Source organism: Passer montanus, unplaced genomic scaffold (genome assembly GCF_014805655.1).
Source record: "Passer montanus isolate IOZ18808 unplaced genomic scaffold, ASM1480565v1 scaffold84, whole genome shotgun sequence".
NCBI lineage: Eukaryota > Metazoa > Chordata > Aves > Passeriformes > Passeridae > Passer > Passer montanus.
The window spans coordinates 2,394,908-2,420,096 of NW_024373701.1; the positions used below are offsets into that span (position 1 = coordinate 2,394,908).

General features: G+C 40.4%; 1 protein-coding gene across 1 annotated transcript in view; it reads right to left on the bottom strand.

The window, feature by feature from the left end:
- Nucleotides 1-25,189, bottom strand: part of DGKQ (diacylglycerol kinase theta) — an 89,622-nt gene that overhangs the window by 58,422 nt on the left and 6,011 nt on the right. The window contains exon 2 of the mRNA XM_039733155.1: nt 7,357-7,436. Coding sequence (XP_039589089.1) covers nt 7,357-7,436 — 80 coding nt within the window. The remainder of the gene's footprint in view (nt 1-7,356; nt 7,437-25,189) is intronic.

Consider the following 25,189-nt stretch of genomic DNA (forward strand, 5'->3'; position numbering starts at 1 on the left):
ACCAGACCAAACTGAAATTTCATTCTCTGCAGCCCTCCGACTCTGAAAAAGTTCACAGTTGGCTTATATAATTTTTTTAAAAATCAGAATACTCAAGCCATATAATGTATGTTTACAAAAAGAATATATATCCTTGGTGGGGATAAATTATGCTGGAAAGCCTAAGAAGCTTTAATCAAACTATTAAGATAAATTTAAGGCCCAGATTAAGTTTAGGGCTCATAATCCCTGCCCACCCTGCTACTTCTTCAAGAGAAGGAAGAAACAAACCTCTCTGTACAGTAACGTGCAAGTTACGTGGGCTCAGTTATTGAGGAGGTAAAGTGCCAGAGCTGCAGCTCACTCTAGCCACTCCAGGAAAAAAAAAGTTTGCTGGAAGAAGGCCACTTGCACAAAATTCATCCTGCACAATGAATTCATGTGCAGAAAGTTGGTAAGAAATGGCTATGTGAGCATAACCTGACCCAGGCACTGCAACTGCAAGGAGTACTGAAAAGCCCTGGTGGGATTTCTTCAGGCAAGCTTTTCTGTACATCCCAACCTGTCTTCAGGTTTCAAGTGTTATCTTTAAGTGCCCTACCCCTGCCACAGCCTCAAGCACCATGCAGTACCCAAGAGAGAAGAATTCAGACGCAGGGCAGGCCTCCTTTAGCTCCAGGGTGTGCACAAACTGCTCTGGACACCCAGCATGAGCATCCAACCCCCTCAACGACCCACATTTGAAACACAGGGGACTCTTTCTGACCATGAATCTGGCTATTTTATCTTAAGCCTAGCTTAGAAATGCAGGATGTTCATTATTGTCACAGAGAGGTTCTGCTAAAAAAAAAGAACATGTGGAAAAAAATGTTTATTTTCTGAAAAATTGTGAGAAAGGACTTTGACAGAAGGCAAACTTATTCAGGGTCTGACTGTACTTATCTAGAACACTCAAAGCAAGGAGACCAAGTCTAAATTCTTCAGCTGTTCAGACCATGGTGACAATTGTCTGAAGTCTCAAGTCACTGTCAAACGTGAGGGAACAATTTGGTCATTGAAATGTTAAGTGGGGGTGGAGAAGGGGAAAAGAAAGGGGAAAAAAGTTGCTTTAATTTCTTTCATACAAATCAAGCCAAAGAAACTTTGTTTATCATGAGTGGTCTTTCTAACATGCTTTGGAAAATGACAGGTATAAAAGCAATGTAGAGCCTGATGGAAAATGGGATAGGAGTAAGATGGAAACAAAGAAAAGGTAAAAGAGCAAGTGCAACATAAGAAATGCATCAATTGCATAATGTTTCTCCCAACACATTTTGGTTGCTCAACCAAAGTTCCAAGCACCTAATAGATAGATAGATAGATAGATATAGATAGATAGATATAGATAGATAGATACAGATAAATATTTGAAACTCAGACTAGAAAAGCCAGTGAGACACCATCAAAGAATACAGAACATTACATGTTATTACCTAGTTTATATCCACCTCTGTAAGTACAGCAAAGTACAGAAGCATAAGGTGGCCTACAGAGAAAATGTTAATAATTCATGAGAGTTTAAAACTGCTTTTCCAATCCATCTACTTAAATTACCTTATGAAAACCACAAAAATCGATTTCCACAGAAAAATACAGAAAATTTCTTCTAGTAATACCATTAAATGACATCTAAGTGCCCTTACAATATTGATCAGAAGCATATCAACAGTAAGTATAATGGTAGCACTCCAGTATGATCTCCAGAATGACTCTGCAGTTAGGGACAAGATACTCCTAGTTCCTGTTCTATTTCCTGCCATCTGTTAAGGAATGCAAAGCATTAGAGCATGTAATACAGATCTGCAAATGATCCTATCAGCCTGTAATAAATTTTGATCCTATAGAAACCTAAGATTCTACCTCCTTTAGTGCAACCTGTGTAAGTGCATAGCAATTCTGCATTAACAACAACAAAAAAACAAACCATCAACAAACTGCTTTTAAAACGCACACTTAGGAAGAAATACAAAGTACAGAATTGCTTTCTTTTGATAGTGCCTTTTAAATTGTTCCTCACCCTGAAATGTCACAGGATATCAAGCATGTGACCAACAGTACATAATGAATTCAGGTACTCTTCCACTAAGGTTGAGTCACCGTGTGCAGATTGACACAGCTACCCTCCAGTTCCTCTGATTTGTGTATAGAGTCAGGCCAGGCTGTCTTACTGGTCTGCAGCCTTCAGGATGCCTCAGCAGCAGGGGAGAAAATACAGCTCCAGGAAGGCCTGTTTTTCACCCAGCAGCAACCTCTTTTCTACCAGCTCAGGCAGAAGAAAGCTTCATCTTGACTCATGAGGCAAAGACTTCCAGGTGCAAAGGGCAATGAGAAAAATACAGATATATCAAATCCCAGTGTGGCAGCTGCTGTCTTGGGCAGTCTTAAAAAGGAACTACCTACTAAAAACTTTTCCTAGGCCTACATCCAGATATTATTTTGCCCATGCATCTCCTTCTCCATCACATCAGGCTGACTTGCACTTGGCATGACTTCGTAAAAAATACCGGCGAGATGAAGAAACCAGGGTGGCAGGACCTAAGGTAGTGTGGGGCTGAACAGCTTCCAAGAAGGAAAGGGCAGACAGAAAGGAGCATTCTAAAACTCTCAATAACAGCCTTCAAGAGTTAAGTAAAAGGAATTTAACTTAAGATCACTAGCTTGCAGTTCAAAAACACTGTTGCATTTTAAGGATAAGCACAAGCAGCTTGGAAGCAACCATCTTCATCAAACACCCACACGGGCAGTCACACAGGGTCATTCTCAAATGAGGCCAAAAAAATTTCCTGATAAAAACTAAAACTGCGTTTCTGAAACAAAAACATGGATGTTTAAGTGTAGAAGCACTTCCCTAGCTAAAATTTCTGAGGTTCACTCCAATACTGTAAACCTTTGCCCTAGGGAGGTAGATATGGTGAACACACCCCACTCCACCCCATGACTGTTCTGCCCAGGCCTAGACTATGCCCTCTCTGAGAGAAGCCAACAACTTTGTGATTCAACTTTTGCTCTTATTGATATCTATTCAATTACTTCCTTATTACTCAGTAATCGAATAGCACTTTGTTTAAAACCTCTTATTTAGTAGCAAAATATTTCTGCAACTTGAATACGCTGTGTGCTATGTAATGTCCTCTGTTGGTTTGGCATTTCAGGGACAGTGCCTATCAACTTCAACTTCACTTGTTCTGATGACCTGATTTACTGGCTGGTGTTTAAAGGCAATGTAAGTATGCATTCCATATGGTACTCTGAAACGAAGTAAGAACACAAAGCTAAATGGTGTCTCAACACATAATAGGACAGGAGAGACAAAATCAAATACTTAATTATCAAATTTTAATTGGGGCTAATGTAAGGGAATGATGCACACATCCATATGCTATCCCACTGTATCCAGGATTATTTTTCTTCCATCCTGCAGATCTCTGTGACATGACATTTGGCCTTATACACTCCAAGGTCTCAAGGACCCTTTGCAATGGATAATGCACCCCATGCTATTTCAAACCAGAATGACATGATACTTCTACTCAAAAGTAAGACCTGTGTAAAAGCTTTCCAGTGCAATTAAGAGTTGCTTAGCCTAGTATTTTTTGTACTGTAAAGAAAAAATAACATGCAAAAATCATTCACTCCTTGCTTTATTACTACAGAGGAAATCAACATCCATGTCTTCTTATCAAGACAAAGATTAAGAATTAAAACAAACACAGTGCCATTCCATAATGCTTCTGAAACTGAAGAGTCACTGATACAGCTGCAGAGCTCATCTGGAGTTCAGATCAAGTTTCCAGAGAGCATAATAAACTCTCCTGAGTTTGCAAACTAGGAGGAGCTAGCCCTTCCTTCCCTTAAGCTCTGAGGTTCTCCTTCAGGGAGAAAAGGGAGAAAACCTTGGTGAAGTGCCAAGATAACCAGCAAGCAGTTTAAGTCCTCATTTGGATTCTAAATTATGCCATGTGACTGTCTCCAAGCAATTGCCTTGCTGAAGCAACACAAGCATGGGTCAGGTGATGGGGAACTGGAGAAAGACCTCTTGAGAGAAGGTCAGCGCTACCCAGCAAGGGCCCAGATAAAATCACAGTCACAGAACAGCTTGGGTTGGAAGGGAACCTTTAAAGGTCACCTAGTCCAAATTTCCATGCAGTGAGCAGGGACACCTTTAACTAGGTCAGGTTACTCAGAGCCCTGTCCAACCTGGTCTTGAAGACATCCAGGGATGGGGCATCTACCACGTCTCTGAGCAGCATGTGACAGTACTTCACCACCCTTATTGTAAAATGTTTTCCTTAAATCTAGTCAGAATGCATCCCCTTTTAGGTTAAAACCATTACCCCTCATCACATTGCTATGGGCCCCCCCCCCCGGAAAGATCTATTTTCAGATTGTTGTTACTGACCCAAATAACCATTATTTGGGTTGCACACAGCTTAACGCAGCATCCAGACGGAGAAACTCAGGTCAGGAGACAACTACAAAAGCAGAGACCCCTGGAAGCACCACAGCCTTCCCATTCCTTACCCCAGCCCACAAATGCAGCAGCCTTCCTTACAAAGGAAAGTTTTATTTTTAGAACACAAAGATTCAGAAGCTGATAACCTAGACTAGCATTTTTCCATTCTAGACAACCTGGCTTTAAGAATAACAGCACACAACAAAGTCTCGTGCGTAGACTTCAAAACCTTCTTAAAATGGAAATGTTTAGCAACCATTAGAGCAATGCAACAACACACCAACAAGGAAAAATAAGCATAGCAAATGCTGAACATCACTAAACTATTCTTCATGTGGTCTCATTTCAATTTAGTTTTCCAAGAACAGCTATATACAAAATACACACACACTTCTAAGAAGCTGTAATAGAGCTTCAATTCCAACGACCTAACAAGGGAAAACAAAACAAAGTTTTGTTTTTACTGTTATTTTGTTTTGTGTTGGTGTTTGGGTGTGGACTATTTTTTGTCCTCCCTTTCTCCCCCCTTTTTTTAAAAATGTATACTGCAAAGTAGGTAAATACTTATGGGAATGTAGGAAAGAGGGAGTTTGAATTTGAAAAAGTTGCTGAGACCTTACCATTGGAAAAAATCATATGCCCTGCAAACTTTTCAGAAGGCTGATCCACAAAGGCTTGTTTAGAAACATCATGACCTGGATCCGCTCTGGAATACTAAATGCAGGTGATAATGATTTACAATAGAGAAAAACATTCATAGGACAGCCTTAAGAATGATATGAGGCTGGATGCAGTTGTGGCATGCTTGTGACTCTGTGGGCCTTTACTTGACCCTGAGAAGGAAACCCTACTGTCAGGAATAAAAGTTTCCACCAAACATCTGCTGAAAAATTATTCTCTGATGGGTTGACTTAGTATCAAATGACACACGTTCTGATGAGCTTTAACAATTGCCATCTTCTCTAGATGAAATCCAGGCAAGCAAAAAAAAAAGTCTCATCTCAGTAATACACTGAATATTGACATAGCTGAAAGAACTATCAGAAAAAAAATCCCAGCAGTGCTCCCTCCTACGTCAGACCTTTTAATAAATAAATAATCTGAAAGGAGAGATTAAGAAAATAAACTTTCCACAAATTGTATAAATGGCTGTCATTTGTTTTTCACTCTGTTATATTTTTTACGCAAATGCCAAGTCTGGTATTTGCTTTGACAGAGCCTGCATGCAAAACGACGTCTCCCATATGGCAGCCTTCACTTGTACAGCTGATCAGGATTAATGCAACTTGGATGACCACGTCAAGGAGGACATGACTGTCCAGAACGAACAGTACAATCCAGAGTTTTCAAAATAAAATCATTACAGCTCAAGACAGAAAGCACAGAAGACTCTTCGAGTTAAACACAGCAACACTGAACTGCAAACAGTTTCAAAGACTGGCAACGCCACCAAATAACTATCCTCGCTGTGCAGAACAATTTGTGTTTATTGTTTACAGATAAATCACAAGATAAAAATTTTGGGGCAGATAGATTACAGGGACTGACAAGAGAGAAAAAAATTACACTGACGTCTGTAACTGATGCAAATGGGAACATTAGTAAGTTTAAATTGAGGATTTTTACCATATAAAAGCAAAGGAATAAATATATTATTTTGAACAATGAATTAAATTTAGAGCAAATCCAGAAAAGAAGCCGTCATAAGTGTTTACGACGCCCACACTCTGAATTAAATTACTATTTTCCAGCTGGATTTTTGCCTCCTCCTAAAGGCCTTGTAGATACCTATATAATCTGATTCACTATTCCTTTTGCTACAATGCCTGATTGCCAACATACCGAAACAGCAGAAGATGCTAATTCTCAGTAAATGCACTTCTCACTACCTACATGTCCCTTTACCATGGGTTCTAAGACTTACTTTTCTTGCTGCTTCACTGGCAAGTTTCTAGGTAACAGTCACCTTTTTGACACCTCTCAAGATGAAAGCTATGTAAGGAAAGAGGAAAAGCAAGAAAGAGAAGAAGCAAAGCCTTGAATTGGCACAGCCTAGCAGCTTTATCACCTAGATAAAGCATACTGAAGAAAAACAAATGGATAATTTCTCTTTATCCAATCCCTGTAACTCAGATTGCATACTGTTTTCAAACTTCCAAATCTCATCCCCTACACAGGCTTCCACAACAAAAAGAAACTGGTAAAATATTGTATGACAGAAAGAAGGGAATCAGTTCCCTTTCACAGGTCTACACAATGGATTTCCATAAATGTGCTTTGAGTCAGCAAGGTCTGTAATGAACATGACTTTACAGCCATGTCTCATTTGACTTTTGCCTCTGGCTCCTTAAGGTATTTGTGGAGTTTTACTACTTCTCTAGAAAATTTCTCATGTCCTTCTCCCTTTCTGTTCCTCTTCTGTCATCCTTTCCCAAGTGGATAACACATTTAGTTTTCTCTTCAGTTTAGCTTCTTAGTACCTTAGTTGCATCCTATTATATTCTGCAAAGTTGATTCATGTTTCACACCCTTTGAATCAATCTCTTACACATAAAGTCTTGTGGGAGAAGGTCACAAGCCATCTGAAAAAGCAAGTACTTTATTGCGAAACTTCCAGGTAATGACACACAGTAAGAACATCTAGTAACATTTAAAGAATGCAAATAACTGGTCTTCAAAGACAGAGTATCGACAGTTGCTCATAGCAGACTTCTCAAAGGAAGTGTAGCTTTGCCTGCGAGCAGCTATAAAAGCTTCTGTAATGACTAATACAATTTTTGCATTATGATATGAAAAAACCCCACTGCTACTACGGCACCATGTTAATTGGTGATAAATGTGTGGTATTACCCTAAGAAGGAGACAAGCCAGTGACTCTTACTCACCCTTACAAGGCTGGGAGCAATACAGGAGCATGGTATCTTGACATTCTTGAGGCACTTTTCGTGAGACATGAAGTTGCAAACTGTGGAAATAAAAAAAGAACCATGAGCAACTCTTCACAAGCATGGGACTTTAAGAAAGACAATCAAACAAAACCAAAAATGGAGTCAAATCCAATTAGGAATACATTTTTTTAAACACATTTGCTATCCTCTAGGTTTGAGAATGTACACAACTGTCACACCTTGAGCAGTGCATGAACTCCAAGTTGTTTTGCTACTAAGATGCTGGCAATGGAAAAGGAAGGACAGCTTATCCCAGAATGGTAAAAGCCTAATGCAAGTCATGTCCTCCCACACTGTCTCTCTCCATGAGCATCAAAATGAGTTCTTAAATTTCAATAAAAGTTTTAAACAGTCCAAAACAGTCTTCGATGTAGCCAAAGCAGAAGGACATGTTTGCAAGTGAATTATTCTACAAGCTAGTGCCTGTGACATAAATGTGAGAAAACAAACTATTGTTACAAACTGAGTGTAATGGGTGAAGGTTGCCAATTATAGGCAGCTTTGAAAGTCAAGAGTAACTATTTCTTTTCTTACAGGTTTATAATTCCATCCAAGCTCCACAAAGCACACTTTCAAGCATGACAGCTCCACTTGTCATGGAGAGGATATTTTTCACAGCTTCTTACCATGAATTTGCATTACATTAAGCTGTGTGAAGAAAACAAGGGATTCTTCTACCACCTCTGATTGATTAGGAACTAATAAGCCATGCAGCTATGGATTTAGAGTAATTTCTTTCAGAATTACTCTCCACCAGTTCAAGCGTGAAGCCCTGTGCAGATGCTCAGCTCCTGACCCCTTTGAGTGGAAGCTCAGATCCCTCCCAGTGCCAGGGAAGATCACTTGCCAGCAGCAACTGTTGCTGTACACAGGGGGTTTTCTTCTCCCTGCTTTTCCTAAGCACAGGGTACCACTTCCTAAGTTTCCCAAGTATCTGACAATACCCCAAGTGCTTCAAACTTCCCACCTGCAGTCCACTGTTGCCACTGACTGTATGCGCTATTGCCACCAAAAGCAATCAATTTCCTCTCCTCCCCTTTCTCCAGCTCATTGAGTTTTGATTGCACACTTCTCCTTCCAGGCCAACTGAAGCATTAAAATCCAGGTCCACTTCTCTAAACAGCTTATTGCCCTGCCCACACAAACTAAGTTTTCCTTCTGGTAGCACAAAAAGGATGACACCTCTCCTCTTGGCATCCATCTTAATATGAGCAGTAAGCTTTTTTTTTTTCTCATTAATCTGCAAGTCAGAAAAAGAAGCACTGCAAGTCACTACTGTGTTCAAATGTGTTATTCATCATCCATGGTTGAACCCAGAATGATTATTGCACTGATGAAATAATATGGAAAGGAGCAGAACCAAATATTCTGCTGGGAGCTATGAAGAGTTATGTGCATCTCTATGGTTTATGGCTGTTTCCAACCAAAGAGGGCAGATCAGGGAAGGAAACAGACAAAGAAATGGATTCTTGCAGCTGCAAATGCAGTTGCTTAACAGGTTTGAAGGTGATCTCCATGGTGGGGAGGAGCACACAGCCTACCAGTGCAAAGGAGACCAAAGAAAGCAAAGTCATTATCCAGGCAGAAGAAAGATGAATCTCCTGCTCCAGAAAAGAGGTATGAGTCCACACAGAGAACTGGTGAATCCTCATCACTGATATGTGTTTTCTCAACATGGACATAGTGGTAATATAATGACAACATAATTAAACTTGCTCCTTCCTTAGGTGTCAGCAGTATTTCTACTGATGCTCTTAGGAAGGCCACCTGCTTGTGGTGAGAGCAGGTCTGTAGAAGCTTCAAGAGAAATGGGTCAAAGGCCACCTGCCCATTACCACCTGTAGTCTGAAATTTGTCACTCATACCCTGAAGACATCTGCCTCAGCCACCTCAATGTTCAGGTGACCTTGTCACTGTCTCAGAGTGGTGCCCAAAGTTTATCTGACCTGGCTAGGTGAGTGGAAATGCCCTCCGAAGGCAGAAGCATCATGACAAAGGTTCTCATAGCTCTGACCCATGAAAAGCAGAGTATGAAGCTTCAAATATAAATAGGCAGATGTCAAGAATTGCATAAAGAAGTGAGAGCTAGCCAAAGAGGAATCAGCAGTGACTAATGAAATTCAGTGAAATGACACATTCAGAAGCAGGCTGGCTAGAAAGGAAAGCAGAGAGCATGGTGGTGCAGATTGATCACAGGAATTTTCTGATCTGCAAGATGCAGCAGGCAATTCAAGTCTGCAAGACCACCCTCTCTAAGTGGCTATTAAATTTAAGTGCACACAAACTCAATGCACAAATCAACTGAGCCCTACCCAAACTCCTCAGGGAATTCAGACAACCAGCTCATGGAAGAGATGCTCCTCCCATGGACCTTGAGAGGTGCTCTTATTTAGACAACCCAAGTCAGTACACATACCACAACCCAAGTCAGTCAGTACCACAATTTTCTCTTTGCACTGACTAATCCAGCAAACATGGTCCTGCATAAAGACAGTATGGTTCAGATAAGGAAACATCTCATGACACAGAAAAGCATACTAGGTCAGCAACTTCAGAGAATCAGTAAAACCCAACAGTGAATTAACGTTTCAGATGAGGAGCAAAATAGGAAGGTGCATAAAGTTTTTAATTGTTTGAATGCATACAGAAGAAGACAATACAGAAAATAATTAAGTTTCCTAAAATGTCAGCCAGAAAACTGAAGCATTTGCAAATAATCAAATTAAGAAACATCACGAGACAAACAGCAGGAGATAAGTAACGCCCAAACTTAGAAGGTAACATTCTCAGTGAAAAATTTTCACACGTTTTTCAGGAGCTATTCACACAACTCCTCCTCTGCTTGTCACATTCCTCAGCAGGTGAAATTACACCTACAAGTCACCAATTTGTTTTTATTTTGCACATTCCACACAGAAAGAAATAAACCCAAAATGGCAGCAAACTGAAGCATTAACAATATTTGGGGGAAGGAGAGGTGGCAGAATCCTACATTCATATCAATAGTCCCAGAGAGGCTTAATTAAGTCATAAATTCTGACAGCTAGGAGGGGTTTCATGGGTTTTAAGGGGTGACCTTTTATTAGGAAAAACAAGCCAGAAGACTCTGTGTGTGATGTTTCAGTAGATGAAATGCAAAATTCTGAGGAAAAAGCATTTAAAGGAAAATGACAGGTGGGTCTTTTTAAAGAATGAAGATTTCTTGATCCATACAAACTCAGTGATGAGCTACAAGCAGACACATCTATGGGTTGTCCAAGTCAAAAGAAAGCCATTCAATTGCAGCTTTCAGACACTGTACAAAACATTTACTTAATGGTTTAGGAGGCTTTATGAGGTCTCTCTTCAGCATCTGGTCAGGCATACTGTACCAACTATATTTGACAAGTTTACCTTGAAGCCTTCTGCTCTTCAGTTATAAATCACTTCCTTCTTGTGAAAAATTAGGTTTTGCAAATGCTCAACAAGAAGCCACCTGGCCATTGGGCATCACAGTGCTGCTCCCTGTCCACATGGAGCACAAGATACGGCTTTACAGGAGGCTCTGCCCATAAGCCATCCCTTCCTGGGCCACTTTTCCTACCACATTCTGTTTGACGTGGTGTTTTAATAAACATAAAGGCCATGTGTACCTATGGCAACTCGTGGAACGTAGAGCCAGCACCTTTCCAACATACACTTGAAAAGAAATAGAAAACATCTCTCTCCAGGCCTCCCCAGCAAGGCAGGACATAAAAGCTGGGAATCACTGTAACTCATGAGCTGTGTAACACTTCTTAAAAAAAGGATGGCTATTTATACCCTCCAACATGTCACACTTTTTCCATATAAGCATTTTTCTCTCTGTCCTCAAGACAAACTTCAAAGCAGAATCCAAAACTAGGAAGAAGAAAATAATGAATTATGCCCTGTACGGACTCTAGCTGTGTATTGGTGTCCCTTGCAAATGGTGAGAATTCTGAGTGAGAATTGCTCATGAAATATCAGATACAACACAATCTTCTCCCACTTTTGAAAAGACCACTCAGCTCTGAGAAAATGTCTAGAAGGTATTAAAAGTTACTTTTGTTTCATCTTTGGAAAATACTCACCATAATTCAGTCCTGGTGTTTTTCAAACAGAAATGTATTTGTATATTTGTATTCTAACATGCTAGGTTTGATTTAATTTTTTCTTTTATCTGTAACACTGAAGTGTAACATTGCATTTTTATAAGAAGAACTATCAAATTGCTCTCCAGGGAGGATAAATTTTTTCAATTTTTTTTTACAATAAATTTTCATTTCTGGAAAAATTTGAGTGCAATGCATTAAAGAATGTATACAGCTTATTAATGTGAATATAAATACAACTAAATTAAGTGCAGTAATTCTCTGAGGCATCTTGTTAAATGTAAGACTTGGAAGAAGTCCCTGTCTTGGAGAGTTTACTAGAACAAATGGCCTGATATATGTAGGAGTATTACATAAATGGAAAATCTCTACAGTTCTCTACAAAAAAGCCCTATAAATGTACATAGATTACATGAAAGAATTACAAGGGGACTAAAATAAAACAGAGAAAGGAAAATGTCATGTTCAAGATCTAATGCTGCATCAGACACCTACAGACTCGGCAGCAGCTCAGCCATTGCACAGAGAGAATCAGCAAGCTCATTTTATGCTGTGGCACAGAGGTGGCTTTTCTGCCACTCCTCCCCAGTCTTTTCCTAATAACGTCTAGCATTCATGTTGCCTTTCTTTGACAATTACACCATGGGCACATATTTTCCTGGATGCACCATTACAACTCTAAGATCCTTTCCTGCCTATCTGTAAAAGCAGACTAAAGACTCAGCAGCTTGTAAGAGAACTTTTCCTCCCCTTCATAACCATCACTTTACAATCAACAAGCAATAAAATAATAGACTGGAATATAATTCTGTAATCTGTAATCCTCAGCAGCTGGTGTCAGCGTGAGCTCTCAGCTCACTACTGGCATTGTAGAGGAGGCTGTGGACTGTTAATGGAAGAGTTGTGTAGCACAATCCCCCACACTGCCACAAATCCATCTGCAGTCTTCACCGAGTTCATTGCTTCCCTCTATCGCTTTTATCTGACACCCAGACCCACGCAGCCAGTGTGTTTTTATTTTAGCATTTCACACTCTGTGAATGCCAACTTTCAGTTCCAGTGGGAACCTTCCGTGCACAATATCTTTGTTTATATCTGTCTTCTACTAAGATGCTCAGAAAAGCAAGGCTAAGAAAAGGCTGTGGTATGGTTACCAGCTGGCTCTGACACTAGACTTGGGTGGCCAGTGGAATGTTGTTTATATCTTCCTAAAGAAAATTTTATAGGATGAAATAAAACAAAGTTTCTACCAGATGAAATATTGAACAATTTGTGTTTTTTCAACACAGGTGTCTTAGAGTGTTATAGATTCTCTGTATCTAAATAAATTATCTTAAAGAGGTTATTTTTAACAAAAAAAAAAGTTGAAGCAATGGACGATATGGATGGAGAAACATGGACCAAGTCCTCATCATGTACCTGAAGTGTAACTTAACTCCTACTCTGAAGTGTGTCTCTGCACTGACAAGTAGATTTCCACATCCCAAGAATCTCTATCCTCCTTTTTTCATATGACAACCTTCAGCCCCTTATTGTATTTCACACATCAAATGAAACTCATCTGTAGTCACATCCTCTTTTCATCTCAACAAGTTCCAGCAGCTGTAAGAAGCAATGTTTTTTGCCAATCAAAGAATGACAATTCTCTGAAAAGACAGGTCCATACCCCTTAAGACTGACTTCCCACCACACATTTCCAGACTTAGCTGTCATGAGACTGCAGCAAGCCACAACTGGCCCAAACTCTGACTGCCACAAAAGGGTACACAAGAAGTCCAGAAGGTGTACACAAGAAGTCTAGCTTCCCACAGGTGGCAAAAGGACATGCACCTTGTGGTAGCTTTGGCCAGAGCCTGCACTGATAGCAGATGGTTCCAAAAGCCAACAGTGTCATGGCTGCAAACTCAGGGTGACAAGCACCAAGAGAAGGATTTAGTTTTCGTTTCCCAGAAAACTGTTTGGATTCAGTGGACCTCTTAGAAAGATGACAGCATAGGCATTTTTTACCTTACCACTCGCCTGGCGCAACAGAGCGGCAACCTCTGCAACAAATGATGTTTGGCAGCAGTTTCCTCGGGGCAGGAGGTGTGCAGTGCAGTTCAAGCCTTGTGCTTTCACAGCAAGCATGGCTATGTTTTAAATGCAACAGGTACTACAGAGAGAATAATGGCTCTTGCCATTTACTCCAGAGGGGTAATTCATTCCAGTAGAGACTATCAAATTTATTTTCAATACTTCCAGTAATTTTCATTTTCAGTAGCTCCAGTAAAGAGAGCATTACTGTTAGGAGTGCACTACAGCTACATCCAACCACACAGTCTGTAGAGTTAGAGTCAGATTCTCACATGCTATATATCAGCACGACTACTTTCAGTTTGCTAAAGCATAACAATTCACCCAAGTCAAGGATTTTTAACTTCAAGTTAGTACACCAGATTATAAATTTGACCATGTAGCATACATCTTGTTTTTATCAAAATGCAATAATGAATTAAGAGTAAAACATTACCAGGCTTTCTGTAAAGTTTAGTGCTTTGAACAGACAGCCATCAGTACTTCTAGCAGTATAAATATTTCTCTTAAACAGATGCAATTATTACAAATTTTTGTTCCATACGTCACCAACTCATATAAGGCATTCAACAATCCAGAATAAGAGAAAATATTTCAATTTGCCTACACTACAGCCTTTCAAGCAGTTATTCTTACCCCTCCCCTCACTGAAAAAACCTCAAACAAAACAAGATAGTGCTCAGCAACTGAAAAAACAGCTTTTTTTAAGAGCACTGTCAATCACTGCTAGAATACAAGAAAACAAGATGTTCTTTTACTGTCCCTCTCATTCAAGAAGATGTAAATACTTGTCCAGTCCAGCCAATATCCCCAGGGTTGCCCTGAAACATAGCAGAGCTCTCTGCTTTCTGGTGGGTCCGCAAACCAAACTGCTTTACTCCAGAATCTGGAAGGGCTTCCAAAATTCCCAGTTTGTTTGCCATTATTCAAAGAGATGCCATCACTTCCACCTCGGTTCTGCCAGGATGCATAGTCATAAAATTGCAGCACTGGCTTATGCAGAGAAGCTGTTGACGAGTGCTCGGGGAAGGAAGATGGGTTCAGAAGTGCTGAACGTGGAAGAATCAGCTTGCCCCAGTTAGTTAATAAAAGTGCCCCACACACACAAAGGTAAAGATGGCCACTGCAGGAGGCACAACTACTGCAGCATGCTTAAAAGACAGAAGGAGGAAGGACAACTGCCTGCAGACGGACAGAGGAAAACAAACAAGAAATCTAGCGAAGCCAGGAGTAAACCAAAGCTTCAAAGCTGTTATGCAAGACAACAATAACAGTCTCTACTTTCCAAACAATGAATCAGTGGGATTTAAAGGGCATATCAGCACCAAGACAATTCAGCCTAAGTCAATCTAACTCTTTCAAAACAAAGTTTTATTTTGGTCAAAACTAAGTAGGTTATTTCCTCTGCTCTGCCTGCTCTTCCATAGCATGTGCCTGACATAACAGAAGCCAAAATACAGGTTTAATCTGCCTCGCTCCTTCAAGGGCTTTATCGCTCCCTTCTGAACTTGTCCTTGGTGTGCAAGCAGGCTTATTTTGTTCAGCAGGACTGCCTTTGCATTCACTGAAGAGATCCATTGACAGTTAAAAGACAATAGCTTTCAGAAAATGCCCACGGGCTAATTAGTCACAGATTGGAGAAAAATACTTTTTTTTTCTATCACAGTGTTCTTAAATTATATCAAAAACACCAGACTGCTTATCCAGACAGGATCATTCAAGCTGGTGGAGGAGTCACTATTTTCAGGAGTAACTTAAAAGCACACTTTCATTTTACTGGAAGTTTGTGGGACTCAACTTTTACATTTGTTACACAGCTTTGAGCTACTTTTCCATTGTAGCAGCTTGCCAACATAGACGCATTTAGCTTTTCATTTACAACTGTGACCACAGGCCAGTCTGAATACTGTGACTATTCACTGAAAGGAATGCTGGATGCAGTACATGGACTTCACCAGCTTATTTTCCAATTCAGCAGAAACATGCAAAGACCTGTATGTAATATTGGTGCGCTCTCTCAGACAAAAAGCCTAGTTTAAGCTTAGAGTTCTGTTGTGCAATGCTTGCTAAATGTCACCAGGAAAGCTGTCATAGAAGCTTTCGTCTTCCCAAAACATTTCAAACAATGGTGAGAGAGGCATGGAAAAATGTCTGAAATCTTTAAGAAGTCCAGCATTAAAAAGACCCTCCTTTCTCACTGTGGTGAGAAACCTCAGGCCTTGCTTACAGAGTGCTTGACACCACACGGTAAATACTCTTCAGAAAATCCAAAAGAAATGAAAACCATGTTAAAGTTTTCCAGATACCTGCTGAGTATCCTTATAGATGACTTGTACTTGACAGCTCTTTTCTCTCTCCAGGTTTCTTTGGTCTTGTCGACTAACCAGTCATACGTGCTTCTGTTTTAAATGGAGATACCAGTACATACCCTGTCTGACAAAGTGCAGTTTGCCTCCACACAATGTGAATTGCCTTGCACTTTATATTCCCAGAATTATCTGCATGAGAACACCTTCTCTTTATAGGTACAAATACTCCAAAGAAATGTCTTTGTAGCATCTGACCTCTATAATTTCAAGGCAGCACATCTGAATTCCTATTCGTTTGTATTTCAAATATGCTGGTAGAAAATAACAAAGTAACAAGACAAGCGAAAATAAGACAAGCTACTTATTAAGAAAACAGATAACTTAGGTGATATACTTGAACTGTCAATCATTTGGTTATAGTAGGTTTGCTTGAATTGTGTGAGGCTCACAAGGCACCTGGGCAACATAAGCACTTCTCACTCGCTCATTCCTGCAGCCTACAACACAGTATCTTGCTTCTCCATCCTCTTGGTACTGTAGAATGAGTGCTGACAAATTAACTAAAGGAACCTCACCTGCCAAAACAGAACTCTCTCCATCCTCCCATCTCCTGACTCTACCCAGAGCAGGTTTCTTAGATCCTGCTAAGCAGGAAAAGCCAGAGCACCAACAGCTGGAGGCAAAGGCAGCTACACTGTGTGCTCAGTCCCACCAAGGCTTTGCATTTCAAGGAGAAAACTGCACAGAGAAGTTATACCACAGCAGTGAAAGCAGCCATCTCCATTTGGTCAAGAGGCTTTTCTATGTCCACAGCCATCAGAAAATCTAGACATGCTAACAGCTATGTCTATACACAGAAGGGGGGTCTATCCACTCCATTTAAGATGCTGCAGTCCACTGTCTTTCCAGTCTGTACAGTATGGCCAAGTGAATATAGGCTGAGGTGTGAACAGAAAGAGAGCAGTGCTGCTGAGAGGCACTTGGGAATGTTGGTGGACAATAAACTGAGAAAGGAGGTGATTCTTAACTTTTCCTCTGCTCTCAGAGACCCTGCCTGGAACAGAGCATTCAGCTGTGAGATCCTGAGCACAGGAAAGAATGGATACATTTGAACAGGTCTTAAAGAAGGGTCACAGAAAATATCACATGGCTGGAGCACCTCTCCTATGAGAGGCTGAGACACTTGGGATTGTTCAGCCTGGAAAGTGAAGGCTCCAGGGAGACCCTTACTGCCATTTTCTAATACTTAAATAGGGCATATAATAAAGAAGCAGGGCCCATTGCTATAGGACAAGAGGTAGCACTTCTAACTAGAAGAGGGCAGATTTTAACTGGGCGTAAGGAAGAAATTTGGTATGATAGGGGTGGTAAAACACTGGCACAGCTTGTCCAGAGAGCTGGTAGATGCCTCATCTCTGGTAACATTCAAGGTCAGGTTGAGAGGGCTTTGAGCAACTTGATCTAGTTGAGAATGTCCTTGCTTATTGTGTGGGATGTGTGGGAGTGGGATGTTGGGCTAGATAATCCTTAAGGGCACTTTCAACCCAAACTATTCTGGGATTCTGCTCTGTGAAATTTTATGAGAAAGGTAAGTTCTGCATCGACTTTACTTTTTTCCTCTTAAAAGACAGCTGGATCAGACTTGCCACTAGTGAAATTAGGGTGAACACAGAATTTCAGAGTTTTAGTTACTGAACAGGTCCCCAATATTAAGAGTGTTTTCTTTTTCAGAAAGATGGAAGATGGCTAGTCTCAAACTTGCATTCACATCCAGAAAGCACTAACACCTTCTCTTTTCTTGAAGATTAGGCCAAAGATAGGACAGTGCCATGGGACAAGGTGCTGGGGCACTGACAGAAAACAAAAAATCTCCAAGAGGGCTACAACATCAGGGGAGAGAGTTCAACAACTCATCTCCTGACAATTAAAAAAACAAAAATATCCTTCAGAGGAAGAGGGCTCCCACTAACAGTGTGAAGCTGCACAAGGAGCCTGGAGGGACACAGTTTTTGCCACCAACAATGTAACAGCAATAGACCATTGGCTGTGACTCTTCTCCCAGCAGGCTCCCAGTCACATCGGTTATCAGCAGTCTTCGGGGATGCTGAAGGCAGGAGCCCAAAAAGAAATTGTCTCTGAACCACAGAAATCTGTCTGTGGTTCAGAGGTCAAACTACTAAGCACTTGAGCAGTTCTCTTGTACAGGCAGAAGGATGAAGGCTGCCCACACAAGCCAGATGCAAGATATTTGTGGCTTTTTCTCAGGTTTTCCAGACTGCAGCCTTTACACAGCTAGAAAGGGTCAAGCCAGTTTGAAGGGTGACAGAAAAACCTCTGATCACACTACCTGCACACGCAGTGAAAGGCCATAGATCCCGACAGCCTTCAAAGAGGAATGACACCCAACTCATGGTTTCAGCAAGACGGCATGGCAATAAGAAAATCAAGTTCCAGATGCCACTAAAAGACCCTTGAAGACCATTTAGCAATCAGACATTTCTCCTGGCTCTGTCTTAGGCTGGTGCCTCTTATATCTTTTGCTGCAGACTGCCCATGCCACCAATTGAACCCCAGTGGCCGGAGCAGAAATGGGCCAGCTTGGCAGCATTGTATAAACAAAACTGGACAGGAGGGGCAGAGAAACATGAAATGGTTAAAGCCAGAAGAACAAGGAAGATCCAGCTGGACCACAGAACCACCTACTGCAGGGCATGCACACCAGTGTCTGAAATGCTTACCTCCCTGCAGCTGTTGTCTGCAACAGCTTCTCCAAGTCACTGTTTTCAGGGTGATGCCTTACAAAGAGAAACTTTGTCAATTGTTTATCAGCACTGTCCAGCTGACTAACAGCTACTGGTCAAAACAAAGAGCTACAGCTTACAGCATTCAGAACAGCACAACAAAAAGTACATGGAAGACTGATCCAGCCCTCAATTTAAAGGAAAATGCACTAAAACAATTTGACATTTACTGCAAGCATCCTCACAACAAAAACCTCATCATGGAATCATAGATTTGTTAGCACTGAAGGGGACCTTGAAGATCATGTAGTTTCAACTAACCTTGCCATTCACCACATCAGGTTGCTCAGCTGTCCATTAAATCTGGCCTTGAACATCTTCAGGAATGAGGCATTCACAGTTTCTCTGGGCCACCTGTTCCAGCCTCTGGGCAAAGAAATTCTTCCTAACATCTAATCTAGAGAAGCTCTACTTCAGTTTAAAATCATTGTCTCTTTTCCTGTCACTATCTGCCCATATAAAAAGTCCCTCTTCCTCCTTTTTATAACTTCCTCTTCAGCTAGTGAAAGCCTTCTCTTCTCCAGGCTGAACAACCCCAGCTCTCAGTCTGTCTTTATTGCAGAGGTACTCCATCCTTCCAGTCATCTTCATGATCTTCCTCTGGACGGACTTTAAGAGGTCCGTGTCTTTCTTGTGCTGAGGATCCCAAGCTAGATGCAGTGTTCCAGGTGGAGTCTGACAGGGGCAGAGTAAAGGAACAGAATTACCTACCTTGACCTGCTGGCCACACTGCTTTGGATGAAGCCCAGGATGTGCTTGGTTCTGGTATTGCCAGCTCGAGTCCAGCTTTCATCCATCATAACTTCAAGTCCTTCACCTCAGGGCTGCTGTCAAATGACTTCTTCTCCCAGTCTGTACTCATGTCTGGGATTGTCCCTAGCCAGTTGCAGCACCCTGCCCCTTAGACTTGCTGACTTCATGAGGTGATCATGCCTCGGCAGCCTGCACCAACACTGCAAGGTTCCAGCCCTCACACATGCAGCCTCCTGCACCACTATCACTTGTTACCCAGTACAGCACAAATAAATCCACACACTGCCATGTCAGTGTCATCCTCCTCAATAACAACACGGATGTCTCCTATGAAAAAACAGTCCTGTTAACACTTCTGCTACGTTAGACATACCTATGCTGAAATGCCTCCCCACACATAAAAGGGAAATAAAAGTAGCACATCTCCAACTTTGAAAAAGAAGAATTTGAGTTACACTGAAATAAAGAGGGTGGATCTTAGCTGAACTTAATGCACAGTAGGACTTCATAAACTGTGACAGAATTTTGGCAGAAAAATGTGATACTGACACAGTTGCCTGGACACTCTCACAGTACCCAAAGACTTGGAGACATTCTCAACATTACAGGCTACAGACCAGCTGTAATACACACCAGTTCTGCACCTATGGGGCATATGACCAGTGACACACTGAGTAAACCTCATGTGTATCCCATGCACACAGGAACTCAGTGAGTTAGATCTATGCTCTTAGCAGTGGGGGAAACCAAAAATCCCCTCCAAAACACTCATATGTTGACTGGACCAAGGAGAGCCAGGCAGCATTTCACATAAGCCCAGTCTTTTTCACCCAGTGATATAACCAGCAGATAGGAGGTTTGCAATCCCTCTCTTGCCTCTTAAAAACTGAACACAGAACATAAAAATATAATAAAAAATCTTGAAGATACTAGAAGAAAAATCACTGCTAAGCTTAGTTGCAGTAGCATCCACAAATCTCCACAGCACAGTTGCAATTTTTCAAGGAAAGTTGGATACATTTAAACCATAAGTCCCATTATTAATCTACACAAACCCATAATAAATTTTCTTCCACATTTAATTTGGGTAATCTCTGGATTATCTAAGGCATCTCAATACTTCCTAGCAACAAAACAAGGAAAAAAACCAAGACACCCCAGAGCTGCCATGGCAACCTTTACTTGCCATTCCTATAAGGCTTCATTTCCAACTGCATCACACTCAGAAGTGTATAAAACAATAGGATTTGAGTGAAAAATAATCAGACCTGGAATGAATGGAGGGGGAAAATGCAGAAAGCAAAGAAACATAATCCTGTGCCAACTGGGTAAGTACATTCAGTATTTTCTCCAGTGTGGTTACTACAAAGCTATTGACATGGTCAGGAAACTAAAGGCAAATGATTCACACCATGGTGAATCAGGAAAACAAAACACTCACAAGGCACTATTTCCAAAAGCCAAACTGAAAGTGCTGATCTCTATGATTTTTTAAAAATTCTGATTCTTCATTTCATTCACTTTTATTCAAGTATTTTAGAAAGATTCTTTTTAAGAACATGTGAGCATTTTAGTTCCAGCACTTAGGCTTGAGTCACTGATGAGATCGAGGACTACATTTCTCCTAAATTAAAGCAACAGTCTCTTTCATATATCCAAGATCATACAAAGTTCATAGAAGATAAGTGTTTACATCTACACTGGACAACAGAAGCCTGCATACAAATTATATATGCTACTAATGAATACACCACAAAATAAAATAACTCTGTTCATAAACACAAAAACTCAAAATCTCTCCAGAAAAGCTGTAAGTCTTTCTCAAAGAGGGACCAAATTATATCCAGGCTCATATATTAGTTTAATTTTAGTGTTGTTTGGCATGGTCTTCTCAATTTATCAGACAGAGAAAGTTCTTGTAGCACTCCATCTTAATTTACTTTGTAGCATAATCAGCTATTAATTTATGCACATGAATTATCAACACACACTGAAAGGTTCTTAAAGTTTCCCAGGATAGCATATTTAAGAAAAAAATTACACTGAGCAAAAGTAAAAGTGAGACAGCAAAACAAAACAAAATGTAATATATCTCCATTATCTTATGGATTTACTTTTGAATAATCTATTTGGTTCACCTGAAGAAAAAGTGCTTGAATGAAAAATACAATAACATCGAGAAATCTTTATGCATTTGCGAAACATGAGCTATTCTGGAAAGAAATATAATAGGAACAGAATAACAGAAGTTGAAATCAAAATGGACACAACAATATCTGGCTGTTTTGAAGAGTATTTTTAACATGCTAGTATTTTTACCTTCTACTTTAGCCTATTTTTTAAAAAAGGATTTGGCAACCAAGGCCTAAGAGTCCCAGCTCCTGTTAGTTAACTTCTTCACAAGAGAAAATACAAGCATGTAAGTCTGTACTTGATTTCTGCACAGAAATTGAACTTTTAAGTTCTTCTTGCTTAAGGTTACATCTCTTCTTTCACACCTCCTCATCTGGGATCACGTGTTCGGTTTCTCACTCAGCATCTTCTGTTAACAGAATTAAGTCTGCCCAGCACCCAGACAGAGAGTTGGAGCATCAAACATAATTGCAATTGAAAACCATTTCATAGGACAAAGGGATTGTGACTCCTTTTGGAAGGGCTGCTATTACTACCATGGACGCTGTCAGCAGTGAGGGCAGACACTCTGCTCACAGCTCATGTGCACACGCAGGCACAACTGCTCCAGCACTGTACTGTGCCACTGGGACATCCAACAGCATCCACCCAAAATCTGGGCAACAACTTGCAAACATGTCTTGAGAGCTTTAAATTATGTGAATATCCAAAAATTTTTAAATCAGCTTTTCCAGTACTCTGTAGCAATACTGTTTTGAGAAGAGGTCGAATGTGAAAAAGCAGTTTCTCCTAGGTTGCTGCTCAGCCCACATATTTGTTTTAGTTCTAAGGGTTTCTTTTTATGGTAGACACATTCCAGGATTGCTAGTCCTAATCAGTTTCCCATGTAAATTTGTATGTGTGATGATTTACACTCTGCCATTCTAACTATATTCTGAAGAAAATCTGTCATCTCACAAAAAGCCCCTTGTATTCTGAAATAAAGCATTCACAGTCTCAGTTTTTCCCCTTTATGTTCAGAGCCTTCCCTCATGCCATCTTCATGCTCAGGGTAATCTTACCAATTTCTTTGTATTTATGATGATTCCAGGCAAAGATCCTAACCACATAATGGTTTCAGCACTGAGAAAGTATTTTTGCTTGAACCACTTAAGAAACTGGTTAGTGGATTATTTCTTATGTTCACTGATTAATAAGGTGTACCAGTTGTTATTTTCACATTCTGCAGAGAAAGTATTGCACAAAAAGGAAAGACTAATTTCCTGAATTATAGTATGACAAACCAAGACACTGAAAAGTGACACAAGCTGCCATGCAGCAAGAAAAGCAATGAGGAACTGAGATTTTTTTTTCTATACATCCTTGCACTTCAACTGCATGTCATATTTCCTAGCCACTAATACTACCCTGCAGAACAACACAATGCTCCCAATGTAACACTTGAAGTTCAAATTATTCAATCATTCAATAATTTCTTACAATAAATCTGTTTAGCTAAATACTCATAATGTCTCTAGTAGTACTGTATATGGAAAACCTTTGATTAAATTGTGATCAAATACAGCATTGTTTATTCTGTTAGTTGTTCTAGATCTTAAACAATGTTATTTTTACAATAGTAAGTGCCATAACAATTATATCATACAACGGGTATTTAAAAAGAAGCCAGGCAGGTGAATGATAACAGCACATCACACTAATAATCTTAAACATATTTCCAAGTAAGCAAGTTCCACTGATATTCAGTCTTAAACAGGAAAAGAAGCAACAAAGTCATATAAATTATGTGAGTATAGATGCATGAATATACACACAGCCCCACCCCCATTCTTCTAGAGCCAAGCAAATAAAAATTCTTAAATAAGAACAGGAAGTGAAATGAGGGGTTGACTCTACTCTACTGAATAACAAACTTCCACAAGTGAGACAACAGTAGGCAACAATAAGGAAGAACACTGTGGTAGCACACTTTAAAAAAAAAGAAGTGTGCTTCCAACGTGTTCCTTATCACACTGTGATATACACACATTAGGTTTCGCTCTCTGCTTGGGAGTGTTTCCTAACAGGCTTATCCCAAAGCGAAAGTTACTATTAAATAAAAAAGCTGGAGGGGGGAAAAACGCAAAAAGAAGAGAAGCTGATCAGCATGTATTGTTTAACCCTTTAGAAAGGTGTATATACCGTACACACAATCTCTTTCCCCGCTGGAGCTGAGTCAAATTAAACATATTCAAGTAAGTTAGTCACCTGTTTTCTGTAAGTGTTGCAAAAGCAGTTTCACCAAAGGTACTTTCAAGCGCCAGCTCAGGATGGATCTAATTGCACAACAAGTAGCCCAGAAGGAAGTCAGTTTGAGCTAATGAAATACCGAGTTAGAAACACCTCTGCAAGAAACAAGTGACATAAACAAAAAGTAAAGGTCATCCAGGGACAGCGTGGTTCAATGAAAATGCAGAGCTGCCACCTGAGAAGGCGGCAAAAAAAGGGAAAAAATCAGAAAAGAACCAGCTTTCTATGGATACTAAGAAGCAAAGCAATATTACAGACAAGTTATAAACAGCATGGAATCAAAAAAGGAGAAAACAGACCAGCAAAGGCACCATGCCCAGATGGAACCCACTAAAAAAAAAAAAAAAAAAAAAAAACTTATTATTCTTGGATTTGTAATTCCGAGTATGGGTGGTGCTAAGCACCTTGCACGCCATTCCCCCCCTGGCAGTAAACTTAGGAGGCCACACCTTGAGTTACAATTGCAACTAGGTAATTAATGCCCATTGAACATAGCAGCGTCCCTGCTGCAAAGCAATTTTTAGACCCTTAGCGCAGGACTGCAAGAACTATGGTCTCTCGGAAACTTACCAGAGGAAGACTGAAAAAATTTGTGCAAGATTAAAAGCAGCCCACGGTATCACCCTCGAAGATGGCTGAGAAACACCTGAACACACTGTGTCCAAGGTACCTTTGATAAATGATCATCTAGAAAGAGAACCTGCAGAGCAGCAGCCGCAGCCACTTCACACCACGATGGGGTAATGAGCACCTTCCTTAGTGCTGTTGTCACTGCTCAACGAGTCAGACTCAGCCAGTAACACACATGATATATCAAAATGCTGTGCAAGGCTTGGTATTGGATTACAGGCTTTAGCACTTTCTGCAGTAAGTTATTTACTACCTAATTGAGTTTCTGGACTGAAATCTGAGCTAATGCTATCAACACAAACTATAGCTTCCAGCTACAAAAGCTGTGTGCATTCTCACAAAGCACCCTGTCCTTTTCTCTGCATCACTGATGGAGATAGTGATATTTTCCTCTGAGGCACTGTCAGAAGGAGGCAGGGAAAAGAAAAGCATGAATTTTCTTCAGTATAAAATGGATTATCCTTCACATATAGACCAGCAAATTGCATTTTTCAACGTGTCAGTCAATGCTCCAAACATTTTTATCAACATGTATATCAGCTGAACTGAGCCAAGTTTCTGTGTTAGGTTTTATTTTGTGGAATTTTTGGGGGGTGTGTGTGGGTTTGGGTTTTTTTCTTTCCTTTTTTGACTCTCTTTGTTTGCTCCATCTAAGTTTCAAACGCAGCAG